This window comes from Pangasianodon hypophthalmus, chromosome 2 (genome assembly GCF_027358585.1).
Source record: "Pangasianodon hypophthalmus isolate fPanHyp1 chromosome 2, fPanHyp1.pri, whole genome shotgun sequence".
Lineage (NCBI taxonomy): Eukaryota > Metazoa > Chordata > Actinopteri > Siluriformes > Pangasiidae > Pangasianodon > Pangasianodon hypophthalmus.
The window spans coordinates 18,783,030-18,798,489 of record NC_069711.1 but is presented as its reverse complement, the minus strand read 5'-3'; the positions used below and the strand labels follow the sequence as shown (position 1 = coordinate 18,798,489).

The 15,460-nt window shown below is 39.8% G+C and overlaps 1 protein-coding gene across 3 annotated transcripts in view; it reads right to left on the bottom strand.

The window, feature by feature from the left end:
* farp2 (FERM, RhoGEF and pleckstrin domain protein 2) overlaps window positions 1-14,606 on the bottom strand; it is a 57,913-nt gene extending 43,307 nt beyond the window's left edge. For 2 of the 3 annotated variants that reach the window (XM_053227434.1, XM_053227444.1), the window contains exons 1-2: window positions 14,468-14,606; window positions 12,295-12,533 (exon numbers count right to left, since the gene is read on the bottom strand). In XM_053227434.1, coding sequence (XP_053083409.1) covers window positions 12,295-12,486 — 192 coding nt within the window. In that variant the 5' untranslated portion in view covers window positions 12,487-12,533; window positions 14,468-14,606. Of the gene's footprint in view, window positions 1-12,294; window positions 12,534-13,983; window positions 14,057-14,467 lie in introns of those variants that run through there. The other variant, XM_053227436.1, reaches the window with a different exon arrangement.
* Between the last annotated feature and the right edge of the window lie 854 nt (window positions 14,607-15,460).

Sequence of the window (15,460 nt, the reverse complement as noted above, 5' to 3'; positions counted from 1 at the left end):
TCTTGTAGACATTCCACAACATTAACGTTAAACGTTAAACAACTATAAACGGTTAAAAAGCCTGACATGTCATCTAGTAATAAATTAAAAAATGAAATTGTTAGCGAACTGCTGTAGTATAAAAGGAATAAAACACGTCGGGATGAGATTTTACTGGAAAATGATCTACTTCAGGGTAATAATAATAACTCTGCTTCATGTCAGGGCGCATCTCACCACCACATTTTTTATTTTCCTAGAACAGCATGCCCTGTCCAGTTTTATTCCTTACTTGGCTTACTCTCTTCAAATATTAAAATTTCTTTCTTTGTAAATGTTTTACATCAAAACACTGTGTGTGTTCTCATAATGGCAAGGAACATTATGGACAGGATAAAAAGCCAGTTTTTCTGTAAAATCTTTTCTGGCTTTATCTTTACTTTACTTGTGTAAAATCTTTACAGAAGAAAAAAAAAAAGCTTCAGAAATCATGGAGAAGAGCTTAGGTGTATTTGAACTAGGTCTTACCTAGACACAGAGGCTGGAATAAGTGAGCATTAACACATACGTATGCTGTACATACAACATGAAGCTGGCTATCAGCATCAAAGTGCAAAACACTTCTCTGGAAGGGAAAAAGAGAAAGGAACGCCGAGTCAAATTTATTCAAATGTGTGGCAGAAAGGAGGAAGCATTTCTAATACTGAGGCATGATGTGCCGAGCCTACATCACTTTTAAAACAGTTGTTTAAACTTCATCAGTCCCTAAAGCATCTCAGATAATTACTCTATAGTCTCGATTTAAATATTAAATGGATCCTTCTGGCCAGTTCAGACTCGGCATCTAGATCCATCCCTCAAACTGCTTTGAGGTCTAAGCCATAAGCCAATAGGCGGCTGACACTGGGACCTGGTCAAAGAGCTGATCTGTTATGCTTTGACGCACTCAAACAATATCAAAGTGAGAGTTGGCCAAAGTTATAATCCAACTCAGGGGGAGCAATCAAGAACAAGCTGTGGGATTGTCCAGCGGCAGTCTTCACCTTATTTCTAAGTGCTGTGTCTAATTTGTTCCAGTAATTGTGCCGTATGGCAGAAGCTCAGCTGGCCTAGAAAGTGTGTGCGAGTGTGTACAGGGGGTATCTGGAGCGAGAGACGTCATGCCGAGATGGAATTAGAAGCCAAACTAAGGCTGCTGCTTAAGGCTAATCTGGCGGAAAAGCCATGACACACCACCATACAGTAGAATCCAAATGTCTGTACTTTATGAAAACTAACAATTTCTAATGACGTTTGTGTCTAATGCATAATGATTTAAAAAAAAAATAAAAACATTTAAAAAAAAACAGCACAAATAACCAATTAAAACAATTCTTTACGGAAGTCCAAAAAGTCTATCAATTGTTATTTTTTCAGTTCAGTAATCTTGAGAAACACAAACTGTTCTTCCTTTAACACCACATTTCAGCCATTAGTTAATCCCCTATTGCAGTACTGCTACAAATCTAGGAAGACAAGGGTGAAGGCGCTTCCTGCAGGACACATGAAGTCGGCGGGCACATCTTTCAAAGTGCTACAAGTCACAGAGCAGCTGAACACAACTGAAGATGATGCTTGCGAGCCAAAATGTAATGAATCAAATCTGATCAGTTGACCTCCACTCAAAGTGTTTTACATTTTGTATGAGCCACACTTACACTGAATCGCACATTCATGCAGAGAACCCATCCCTAATGTACAAGTTATTATATTATATTATGATACGGATTTTATTAGCTCTATTCCAAAACAATGACACAAAATCACAGGTCGCAGCTCAAGAAAAAAAGGTAACAAAAAGTTGAAAGCGGGGGTTAAATCCTGCAGTGATGTGTGAAATTCCCCCCGTGTTCTCACGCTGTCACAGTGACTATAAACGTTTCTGACACTTCCACACGCAAATGAAGCCTTCGGCTCATTCTGCATGCAAGGAATGTAAAAAAACAAACAAATCAGCCCGTTCCCCAGGCAACTCAAACACACCGGCCCAGAAATGAGTGTACAACGGTGAGAGAAGCTCGGCTTCCATGATGTGGCCTACTGAGAGGGGACTTTAACAGAAGGCTCTGTTAGTTTTAATTGAAATTCAGTAGCATGATGAAATGCTGCTATCCATAAACTTAAAGTTATGGTCCAGCTCAATTCAGAGATCTTGCAGTGCGGACAGAACCAGTACAGAGTACAATCATTTTCTCTCACATTCAAGAAGCCACTTATAACACACAAATAATTACACTGTAAAAAATACAACTAAGCAATAGTTTGCCAAAGAAAAAAAAACACCTGTTGTTAAAATATGTTTGTGCCAAAATTTTTGTGATATGTTATTGGGTCAATTCTCCATTATATTCAGAATTATACACTTCTGTCAACAAAGATTAGTGTGTTGTGAGGACAGATCACAGTGTGAATGTTTTTTTTTTCTTTATGGTTTGCATGAAAAGAGACACAAACCTAGCCTACAGAATCTGTTAGCCTTGACCTGCCAGGGAATTTTTGCTGATTAATCTTCTGAATTAACTGTATAGTCAACTGTCTTACATGATTTTATAATTTACTCTTGAAAAAAAAAAAAAGAAATTTAGAAGAAATTTAACAGAGTTCTAAGACATTCCACACAGTTGAATGCTGGTAAGTGATGTGGTTCATTTGAATAAAGATGCAGCGTTCGACTTAACGTGGATGTGGAAAGTTATGCGTTCCCAAATATGTACCATTAATGTAGCATTAAATCCACCCAGGTACTTTATTAGTAGACTCTGTCATCAATGACACATACACTGAAATTAATAATATTTACTGCAGCACTAGGTATTACCCGTGGCTCTCATTTTCCACTGACAAGGTCCCAGGATTGTGTCAGTTCAGAAAACATTTTAAAGAGCAACAGCTGCCTTATTGCCTGTTGTTACTTTCCCTGAATCAAAAACACCTTCTGAGTCACTGTGGTGGGGTTCAACCACAGAAAGATGCTCCCTAGAGCACTAGAGATAGCACCTCCTTGCTAGTAGAAATAAAGTGTGTATTTGGGTCATTTTCACATGTCAGGAGCCCATTATGACTTTATAAAGCCCACTGCATCACATCTAGGTTCAACACACACAAACTTTAATTCGGACATGACCAAAGAGACAGTCATGAGTGATTTATTGTTCCAAAACACTAGTCCAATAAGTATTCAAAAGCTAGGAAATGAAGTATATTAAATATGTACAGTTCAGAGAAGCATAGTGTAGTGTAGTGAAGATTATTCTGATCTGGTGTGTAATGCAATCCTACCTTTCCCTGTGCAGCATGTCACCAATACTATTAATGAGTATGTTTACCCATGTTCAAGTGATCATGCCAACCCTATCACTCTATAGGCCTCATTTTACACACTGACCAATAGGGATCACTCCCCCCCCCCTGGTTAGCTATAACCAGGTTCTGCGATAACCAGCAGAATTTACGTTTATGGGACATAAGAACTCTGAAAAGCATTTATGCAAATACAGTAAACACCAAAAGTGCAGGATGACACATAATTTAAATTATTTTCCAAAAAATTACAAAATAAATTAAAATGATATTGTGAAACAAAAATGTGTAAATATATACTGGCCTCTAAAACACCAATAGACACGTGTGAAAAGCTGTGACTTTAATGTTGAAAAGCAGAGGCTGTCTGCTCTCTTTCCCTTTTTCTCCTGACACCTGATACAAGCCATACATCATCTGGACAGCACATCTCTCTTAATGGGACTGTTTCAAACAACATAAAAAGATTTGCTCTTTCTGTACTTTACAGATTTAGTGTTTTTTTCTTTAATGCAGAAACACATGGCTATGGGACAGAAAACAGTGCTCTTCTTTCAACTCTTGTGCCAGAACAAGCACCAGACACTGCAGTTTGTATCTATTTTTACTTTGACACCCACAAAGAACAAAACTCAAGATTTAATTATAAGTGTGCAAAGCAAAAAGCTCAGATTCCTCTCACAGTTCGAGTTACAAATCAACATCATCCGCAGCGTTCTTGGAAATCATCTTCCCATTAATAACAAAAGATAAAACGCTGTTGGAAAACTGGGACTCGGATTAACACTTGGCTTCCAAGCTGTCTGACTGAAACTCCTGCCAGTTGCTTTGCACATAAAAATGCCTGTGCGAACAGGGAGGACATTCACACGAGCAGCAGTATATTAATAACCCATAGCATGGTGTCATTAGTGAGATAAAGGGTATTGTCTCCTCTTCTTTTTCTTCCTCACTCTCACTACTTCCTTTCTCCTCTCTCTGAACACTGATAAACACACTCGCCGCAGTGTTTCTGGCAAAACTCTGCACTCTGAGCACAGATTCTTTTAATTTGGTTAGATGTTCTCTCTCTCTCTCTCTCTCCCTAACAACCCCACCCCCTCCACGCCCCTCCCCCAAACACACAAATTCAATATTCACATAAAACACATTATTCACGTCTCCACGAAAACGTCCCCCTCCCAAGTGTGCTGCAGCGGCCTCACAAATTCCTCCAAGGGTTAGCACAGCACACGGCCGGCTGGACGCACACATTCATGACATTCCATGCAAATTTCAAAGGTTCAGTTCAACTGGGCTCCTTTGTGCAAGGCTCGAGACAACATATGGCAGTGAAGATTAGGGATAACAGTCAACTCTGCTGACAAAGCTGCCATCACCATTATTGTTATACCTAATTAGAGCGATTTAGGTCACAGATTTACATGTAGAGTATGTACTGGATTATAATAAGCGGTGTCTTTGTGCAACAGGTGCTGTGATTTGTTATCGTATGTTATCATTTTTTGCATTAGCCAGTAAAGCCATTAGCATTATTCCAGCCTCATTTCACAGGGGTTTGCTCATCATATAGTTGCCACACAGAGAAACAGAATGGCTGTGGGTCTCTAAAATACACTTGACTAACAAAATTAAAACAAAGAGCTAAATGGTAAACAACTTCACCTTTCAACTGGATATTAAAGACCACTCCAGTAGCCCTTCTTCCTGTTCTCACAGCCCCCGTGCTCAAACACCATCTGCGTTACCAACCATGCGCCACCCTGATTTAATCGCTGGTGAGGGGAGGTCACCCACAGAAAGACAATCCATGGTACTTATTTAAAAGCTCCATAAAGATGTTGATCATAATTTTATAAATTCGTCTGTGTTTGTGCCCTAGACACAGCTGTTCTATAACTTTGTGTTGTCTTTCTCATGTCTTTGTTTTTGCTCTGCATGTGGTTAAAAGTGAGGTGAAAACAAGTTAAAAGCTTATTGAAGCGTTATAATCGTCACCACTCTAACAAATGCTGATTTTGAAAAACCAAAGTGTGAAAAGTGGCTTTGCGCACTAAGCATCTATATTTGATTGTATTCAGTGGTAATAATGAGCATTTATAATAATTTGAAGGTTCAATACAGATAATTTGCATAATATTTACTTGGAGTGAGAACGAACAGAAATGAAGCTCTGGGCTCCAATGAATGAATGAGTCGTAAGCACAATAATTAAAGATTACAGTTCCATTTCTTATTTTTCATTGTTTGGCACTGAACATAATTTTGTTTGAAGGAACTTGTGGGATATGCATGCGGCATTCAGGAAAACAAAATAAATCTACCCAAATCTATAAAAGCAAAAACAAAAAACCCAAACTAAAGAAACAGCCTTACAGAGTTTGGAAACCACAGCCATATGTGCTGTAGCTTTGTAAGAAGTTATGTATTAAGACAAATAGATCATTTGTCTGTCAAGACTTTCACTATTGCTGTAGAAACAAAGTCTTAAAAATCCCCATTGTTTTGTTCGGTTTCTCTTTCCTCGCTCCTTGGCAGACCATTACCGGCTCTCTGAAACTACACATTCACAAGGCCAAATTTCCAATGAGCTCTCACGTGTTGGGATAGAGGAGTGTATTTGTGTCTGCTAGACAAGCACAAAATGTGTTCTGACGGTGTGGAACGAACAAGATCTGTTCCCTGGATTTTAAATAAAATATCATTATATAAAAATGGCTTTACTGCCTACCTTTAATTAACAGGTCTGATTCCCATAAAGAACGCACAAATTATGGTTAAACGCTAGTGTATGACAGACAGGTTAGACAACTGTTAATTTGGATGGACACAGACACGTGTGTGCATTTTCCCTAAGCACACATGGGACAGGAAGCCAGTGTTGTTATTGCTGTTTCCTCATCACTTCCTATTAGTTTTGTGAACAAAGCCTCATGCAGGGACAGTGAGCAGGGCACACTTCTGCACCTTAACAAGAAAATGACCCACAGAGTGGCATTAACAGCAAAAGTAGAGTTAATTGATAGTAACTTTTACAACAGGATTCAGCTAAATGTTTCATTTCAGGAAAAGGCTGAAATAGCAGATGAACCATGAGCACGTGTAAAAGACAACACTAAATATAACGGAAAACCAGCATACAGGGTTATAATGAACAAGAACAGAGAAACCAGAAGAATAAATGCACACGCTGGCATGAGCACACACACACACACACACACACACACAGAGTAGTGTTACGTTTGACCTGTAAGTGGTAATTTGAAGTTTGGAATGACTTAATTTTCCACCTCAGCACATTTGAAGCTTGGCTAACTGTAATGAGTGACAAATATTTTCCTTCTCAAACAGCAAACTGTATGGTCAATGTTTTAGATTTAACAAGTGAATGTCTGCATACTGATTCATCTGAAGCAAATATTTGTGTATATAACATTACTCATTTAAAGGTAAGAAGTGCTGCTGATTTGATGTCACTCTGTAAATGAGGAAGTTGAGAAGACTACTCCAAGTTGACAAGTAGGAATTTCAAGTTGAGGGGAGTGTTTTGGCTTTTCGTCTGGCGTTTGGTTGGAGGTTGGGAATTACAAGTTGCAACTTGACGTCCAACACAGGACAAGGCTTCAATACTATACAGTTTAGCTATATAGTATAGACCAAATACTATATTACTATTCCATTGCTAGACTTCAGTGGTTATTCCTTGATTTGATCCTTGACAGTTAACCAATTGGGTTTTAATATAGAGCCTTTTTCGGACCAAAATCATTTGATTTGTTGGATTTGTGTTAATAGTGCAGTTCATCCAAACAAAGAAATATGATTTAGAGCCCCTGACATTGGTCAGGATGATCTCAGAACATAAGACATGTACACATCAGAACAGCCTTCTGCAATTCCACTTCTGCAATAGCCAATATTGTTGATAATTAGCAAATGACAGTGTCCAGCCCGCCGTAATGAACAATAAACAGAAATGACTGAGCTGGGCCCAGGAAAACAGCATGGAACAGACCTGAGGCATAAATATACATCTGAAACAGGACTCGAGCTACAAATACTAAGTTTAGGCAGTGAGGCAAATTACAAGCCAGCTGACCAAGAGAGGGAGGGAGCAGAGTCGTGGTTTTCCGGGTCAGCAGTGGTTACTGCCAGAGTTAGACCATTGGCATGCCCTGCCCAACACATCCACCCTTTAATACACATTCATCGCTTCCACTAGACACTTAGAGTCTAGTTCAAAAGTTACTAGAATCCACTGTGTGGTTTCTATACATATGGTTACATGAGAATTTAGTATCTGCAACAAAAACAAAACATGAATGTACATGGTAGATTCGAAATGATAGCTAATCACCACAAAGTATTTAGAAATGAAAATGTGGAGATGGAAACAGGTTTTCTGAACAAAATATAACTTTGTGGTGAGTGCACTTTCCAACCATTCTATGACATCCCCTTTTTGCGTCTCTTCAAACAATTCACACAACAGAAGTGGATGGAAACATGCAACCAAATGCTTTTGATTTTTCTGAGCTTAAAACTTAAAATCTTAACTGAACTTAAAATCTCTGAAATGCTTAAAAGGAAATAGGAGAGACTGTATGAAATAAAATGGTTAGGAAATCCATAAAGAACCTAACCAGCCACTTAAACATCATAGCAGCTTGAATATTCACATGTTTAAAAGGACCAAATTTCAAGCTAGAGGTCTGCATTCCCGTGGCTCTCCCACGGGAACTGCGGGAACCGATCAGGTTTCTTGCGGTGTGGGATTAAATTTCTGAATTAAAGACGGTAGCCTTTGGTAACTCTCGTGTATATTGAGTGGGAGCAACAAATGGAAAGTATGACGCTGAAAGCACTCTTTCGTGCGCACAGCATGTACATAGTACAGTCCTCAGAGCAGGCTATACAGGTGGTCTATAAGAATGACAGCGCAAAGCATGGGTATGTTGTCGTCATGAAGGATGCTGAACTTGGATTGGAAACTGGTCAGTTTAGCGTTATAAGAAGCCAACCTCAGGCAAGTTAGTCGTCAGTCAGCGACATCCTATTCATGCATGGATGTTTTAAATAGCTTGATAAAATTTTAATTTCATCTTACAGTATAGTAAGCCAACAGTTCTCATTTGTTCATAATTTTTTGGTTTATAATTCTGTATGACAGAGATTGTATTTAATTTAGAGATCTCTTGCTCTCTGTGACATTTTTTTCTACTGTGTTGACAGCACAATACGTTAAAATAATACGGTATGTTGAGAAGACAAATAAAAATAACAAATAAAAATCTTGTATACACGTGTGTATTTGTTTCCCCCCATCTCTCTGTCTTTCTCTAGGGATAAATTTCAATGTGAGATTCTGGAATCGAGATCTAAATTTAGCAGGAGCGGTCAGGTCAGGAACACAATCATTCTAAGCAGATAGCGGGTGTACACAGAGTGAATTTTTAGCGGGAGCGGGTGGCTGCCGAATAGAAACTAGAGGGAGCGAGGTTTTAGAAAACAGTCCCGCGCAAGCAAAGTAGCTTGAAATAGAGGTCTGCGTCAGATTGTTGAAGAACAATCCGAGGAAAATGAATGATCAGCCATTTAATGAAGATAAATAAAAGTTTTTATTACTAATTGTTTCTGGTAGCCCAGTCAAAGATATGTGGAGCATAGTAGGATTTCAGAGCACAGATGTTAGGCACTAAAATCAAGTTCCATCTTGGAAACAGATGTTGTGACATCAAACTGGCATTGCAACACACACATGCACACATGCGTTACTTGCACAGGACTCCCGAGAGGAGCCCAATAATCTGGGGTGGAGTGTTGAGATCAAGTGTTGACATCTGATCATCACACGTATATGTGAGCCTTCCTCAAACCATAGCCAAAAAATTGGAAACACACAATTTAACATGATGTCTTTGTATGCTGTTTCATTACAATTTCCATTCACTGGAACTAAAAGGCCAAAACATGTTCTAGCATGGAATTTAGAACAATAGCCCTATCCAGATGAGATTAAATTTACATGGGTTCCTGGGGTAATTTCCTAGTTTACAGGTGCTTGTCTGTGATGTTATTACCATTTGGATTGGCCATGTCGGTGTTTTTTCTAAGTCCTCCCCTGGGAAAACTCCAGGTCAGTTTACCTACTGTTTTTCACCAAACTCAGAGGTAATCTGATCATTTTAGTCCCATCCAGATGTGCATATCCATGATTTTCTATGCAGATGTGGCCACGCATTGGAAAAAGAGTGCTGCTACTTGCTATATTTAGACTCACAGAGTGTGTATCAGTGACCCTCCCCCAGATTTTAAACACTTCCCAAGTCGCAAAACAAAAACGGATGCTTCTTGTATACTTTGTGATTATTGTTTTATTGTATTTTCAAATAGTTGGTGGAAGTTTGGTTCACCCCAAAGTGAAATAAGAGCCAGCACGTTCTCTATTCCAGTGCCTCTTTGACCGCTCGAACACCATGTTGTGAAAGGAGTGTGATCACATAAACACATGACACAAACATCCATGATCGCAGAAAATACGACCGGCTAGAAACTCAACTCCTCATGTGATATTTTTATTGCTGTCTGGATGTGAGAGTTTTATCACTAAGGTGACATGTAAGAAATGCATTGCTAACATCCCCCTGATAAACAAATTCAATCTTAATTAGTGCTAATGCCACTGTGCAAAAAGCAAGGTCCCTGAAGACCTGGTTTGCCAATGTTGGTGTGTAAGAACTGGAGTGGCTTGCACAAAGCCCTGGCCTCAACCCCACTGAACACCTTTAGGATGAACTGGTACACCAACTTTGTGCCAGACTTTCTCGTCCAACATCAGCACACAACATTGTGTGCTCTTGTGGCTGAATGAGTACAAATCCCCACAGCCCAAAATCTAGGGGAAAGCCTTCCCAGAAGAATGGTGGCTGTTATAACAGCAAAGTGGGGACAACATTTTTTAATGGGACGTTCAACAAGCACATATGGGCATGATAATCAGGTGTCCACATACTTTTGGCGATATGGTGGACATATTAATTATGTGCCAAGTATTAACATAGAAACAATATGCTGCATTATGACAATCACTCTCAATTAGTAAAATAATGCAAGTTTAAAAGTCTTGGAATAATGTTGTGTAGGTTTCTATATCACAGTATACTAGTATACCCCAATGACCCACTGCTACCTCTCTTAAAAGCACATCAGGCAAGATCACCACACTAGGAATTAACACCTAAATCAGTTGCAACACAGGACCACAGCACAGTAGTTTTAACACATTCCAGGCCATTGTCCAGTTCTCCGCCTCACATTCGATCTGTGAAAGGAGTGAAGAATGACGGCTACTCGTCCGCACTACAGTGTGAGATCCAGCCCACAAGAACAGCCTCCTTGTCCCACTCCTGCATCCAACAACACACTCCCTTTCCCTGCTGAGTTCAAAGTTACAGGCATAAGGTCTTATCAGATAAGCACAGCACAGATGTAGCCAGATGTAACCAAACAACATGAGCTACGTTCTTCCATTACTAGTGTGTAATGAAGCTGCTTTCTTTTTCTGCCATAAGAAACTCATCAAGCACCATTTATTAGTCTAGTAAGTTTATATGGCATTCATTCATCTTCAGTAAGCACTTTATCCAGGTTTTTTTTTTTTTTTTTTTATGAACGGTTGTTTTACCCAGTTTTATTTCCTATATAGCTTTTATTTTATTTCTAATAAGGTTTTATTTTTGTTTTATATGTAACACTTCATCCCATGTAGAGAAGGTGCTATATAAACGTTTACCATCATCATTATTAGCATTATTATTGTTATTATTATTCCACTGCAATTTTTTTGGCCTGACCTTTGGGAAAGAGTTAGTCGTTTAAAGCCATGTAGCCAAATCCAACACTGCAGAAAAACTGAAATCTGATCCTAAAGCCTTAAACTACCACAGTCATGATGGCCAGCGAACCAAGCTAATGTTGAAACATTTAAGAGATGTGTTTCCGGAGTTTTCCCTCAGTTGGAAGGTTACAGCAGGCTACACTAGAGAGATTCATGGCTCATAAAGCCACTTCAGGCCAGCAGCCTCGCTATGGCTCAGAGGAGCAGAGCAGGACGTGCCTGAAGTGATCTTAAAGAAGGGATTTGAGGAGCACAGCGAGGTGGCAGCTGTCACGTGTCACACACAGTACAGCTGCCTCAAGATGAATGCTCTCCATCTTGCACTCATTTCGCTGCTTTTATATGAACTGCATAGAAGTTCATCCAGAAAAGTTGGTGCATGGATCAAGAGGAGAATATACAAAAAAAAGGGTGACCAACACATGTATTAACTAAATACAAAAGATAAAAGGAAATGATGCATCAAGACGTTTCTCTTTTCTGGCGGTGGAATGACTGGCTGAGTGACTGGCTTTTTATTTAAAAAAAAAAAAAAAAAAAAAAAAAGACTGAACCCCTACCTCTTCAGTAAGCGATAAATCAACACCATTTAAAAAAAAGAATTACCGGTTTGTTTCTGTACTAACTCTTCTCAAACAGGATTTCAGCTGGATAGTGTTCTTAGACCCTGACCTATTTCACTAGCATGAAGATGTGTTTTTGATGGAGACTGTTAAAGTAAATTATAGCCTAGCATGCACATATTCTTTGCAGTTATGCTCCAAAATGCCTGTTTTACTAAATGGTATGCCAAAATAGTATGCCACATATGGTATTTTCACATACAATTTAATATAGCAATATGCATTTTGAGATGCAACCATCAACAGTGTCACTACATTGCACCATTTTCAGTTAGTTAAGTGGCACGAACTGTTTTTTTTTAGAGACTCACTTGAAGTTTGTGAAACATAGAAAAAAAAACCTTTCACTTTCAATACTGGCACAGGAGCATTTGTTGTCCCAGGGCCGTAATTGCATAGTTTGCATACAAGGAAGATCAAAACACTCTGAACTTCATCTGAAAATGAGAGACTCACCTCAAGCTCGTAGAACTCCTGAGCATCGTCCAGGCCCTGAACACGGATCTGCAGGCACTTGCCTTTGCCTCCTGCTACAGAAGAGTTCAGGCTCTGCCCGGTTTCCAGCGTGCTGATGCCGGGGTTGAACTGAGAGCCCAGGCGTGTGCCTGGAGTAGGCAGCGCCCGGTATGTGCCCTCGATCTCACCCATTGCTGCTCACGGCGCAGCCGGGCTTCTCTCTCACACACACACACTGCCTGTGAGCAAAACACGGAATGGATATGAATAAAAAATCCTTAAGAATTCATATATTTCCATTCATCTAGCCACTATCTTTGCCATACACCCTGATCCCATAATAGCAGCCTACTGATTGATGTATTAGTGCAGCTGTTCTGCTCAAGAAGGCCTGACATCACCTAGTGGAAACACAGCTCTCTCTCTCTCTGCTGAAAAGTCATCCATCATGCACAGTGACGCACCAGAGAGAGACGGAGCCACCTCCAAAACAAACTCGGACCGTATTATTAGCCCATGCTTTTCCTGCCACTAGAAAACACTCTAAAAATTATTTCTTTATGTTCGAGTTCATTATCTGAAAGAGCAAGGACATGTTCATTTTTTGAGTGTTGAATCACAAAGGTCATTTTTTACACCTGTGTGCCAGAAGAAAGATTTGAAGTAGCTGTAAAACAAGCAGGTTTAAATCCTGTTGCCTGTCTCTAACGTTCACACACACTTTTAAAAACCCAGATGAAACAGCACCTTTGGTTTAGCGACAAGACTTACAGACTAATCATCATGGTGGCTCTGACTTGCTGACATATTAACAGTTCAACAAAATATGGAAGGCAAAAATCACTTCACAGCACTGCAAACATAATCTATCCTTATCCTAATGCCTTAAATCATAACATTTTTGTGGTATGCACTGATATGATATCCAAATCCAGCACTTCATACAACATCTTCTGCATAAAACACTATGGACTACAGTAAAACAATTAAATTTGGCCTGTAGGCTAATGAACCTCTACATGGTGATGAGACCTTAGACCCAGAAGTTTAAAGGAATCGGTTTTCTTGCATATTTTTGATCCATTAATCAAAGCCAACAATACAGCCATTCACTTTTCAGACATCAGTTTGCTCAGTGTGTTTGGATGCAACTTCATTTAAGCCTTAGGTTGTTTCAATTTGCATTAATAAGAGCACTGATACTGTATTTCTTGTAAATGTGCAAAATTCAGGTCAAAGATCAGTATATCAGTAGATGAAATCCACAGCAGCAATTACATCCAGTATACATCCGTGCTACAAGCTGATAAAAGGAGAAACCTATGGACTGAAAAGGAGGAAGAGTGATGGCATGAGCTCAGTCAACACCAGCAACAAGCAGATGTTGTGAAATCCTGCTATGATCTTAAATAATCTTTAGAGCAGGCAGATTATAACCAGTGCAGTCTATCAGCAACAGTGAAGAGCAACTGCATGGTGATTTCAGAGCACAGAAACTCACAAACAACATTTCTACATCTGATTATGATTAAACCATAAGTAAGTAAACAAGTAACCTGAACTTAAGCTGATGAATTGCAGTACAATACAATGCTCAGGTAAACAAAGGTAAGTGGTCAGAAGTACAAATAGATTTTTTTAATGCACAAAATATAGATATGATTGGGAAAGACAGTTTAATGCTGTTACCCAGAACTTTGCAGTTTTCTCCACTCACAGTGTTGTTGAGTGAGCTCGATTCAGCAAAGCCTTAGTAACCAAGTAACCTACTGAGAGCACAAATCTGATTCTCTCTCTCTCTCTCTCTCTCTCTCTCTCTCTCTCTCTCTTTCACTCACTCACTCACACACACACACACACACACACAGAGAGAGCTACCTCCTCTAGACTTTATGAAACTAATTATTCTAGCAGCAAAATGCCTTCACTGCAAAACACACTCTCACACCTCCCGAGTGATTTAAAAGTCCACCATCATGAAGGTCTTCAACATTTTCCAAACTGCACAAAAAAACCGAAACTTCGACCTCGCACTAACACGCGTTTTAAAGCGCCGAAGAAGGAAAAAGGTGTTTCTGACCACCTAAAACAACTGGTAAAGTTACCTGAAAGAAAACAACTCATTAAATTAAGGTTATTCGTTCACTTAAATCCAATAAAAAGTAGCTCATACCTCGTATTAGTGCACCGTTTTCTTTTCCTCAAGTCTTTTTTTTCGGGAATTACTTGCGACTGGAGTTACAGGCGCGAGCCGCAAACAAAGGCGTCATCTGATTGGAAGAATCCCGAAACGTTCTGATTGGAGGAATCGAGGCGTTACCTGATTGGAGGATCAGGCAGGATTCAGTTCCTATTGGCTGGCCGTTTTATAAAGGTTTTAGCCATTGGTGATTGATTTTTGGTTGGTTTAGGGACGTTTAAATCAGTGCCATCGTTGGACTTTTCTCATCTAATGCACAGTTTTTCTTGTCTAATCTCACCCCCATTCTGCTGAAAAAACACCAGTTTACACACACACACAAATGTCTGATCACCAGAATGACCCACATAATGCACACTGGTGGCAAGCAGGTCACACCAGGAAGACCAGTTTAACCAGCAGGTCAGACAGCCTGGAACAGGGGAACTGGTAGTCCTGGCAGATCAGATAAACCAACCAGCACTAACCAGCATGTAAAAAATTTACCTGCATAGAATCACTGCTGCTCAACATAGTACAAAGGTTTAAAGACTATGTTTAAGGGAAACTAATAAGGAAATATATAATAAGTGAACATTTTGTTTGGCTTAAAATATCTATAGATGGGTCAGAATGTGGGGGGGGTGGGGGTGGGGGGGGGTGGGGGTGGGGGGGGGGGGGGGGGGGGGTAATGGCAGCATGTTGGTAGCATTGCCACCTCACAGCTCCAGGGTTTGCAAGTTGATCTGAGCTTGGGTTACTGTCTGTTTGGAGTTCTCCCTGTGTTCGTTCATGTTGTCCCAGTGTCCACGCTGGTTTCCTCCCGGTTCTGCAGTTTCCTCCCACCTCACAAAAACATGCCAGTTGGATTGCCTAAGCTAAATTGCCCCTAGCTGAGACTGAGAGTGTGAAAGTGTGTGCCTGGTGCCCTGCGATAAACTCGTCACATCTAAGGTGTATTCTCATCTTGTTACTGAAGATCAATCA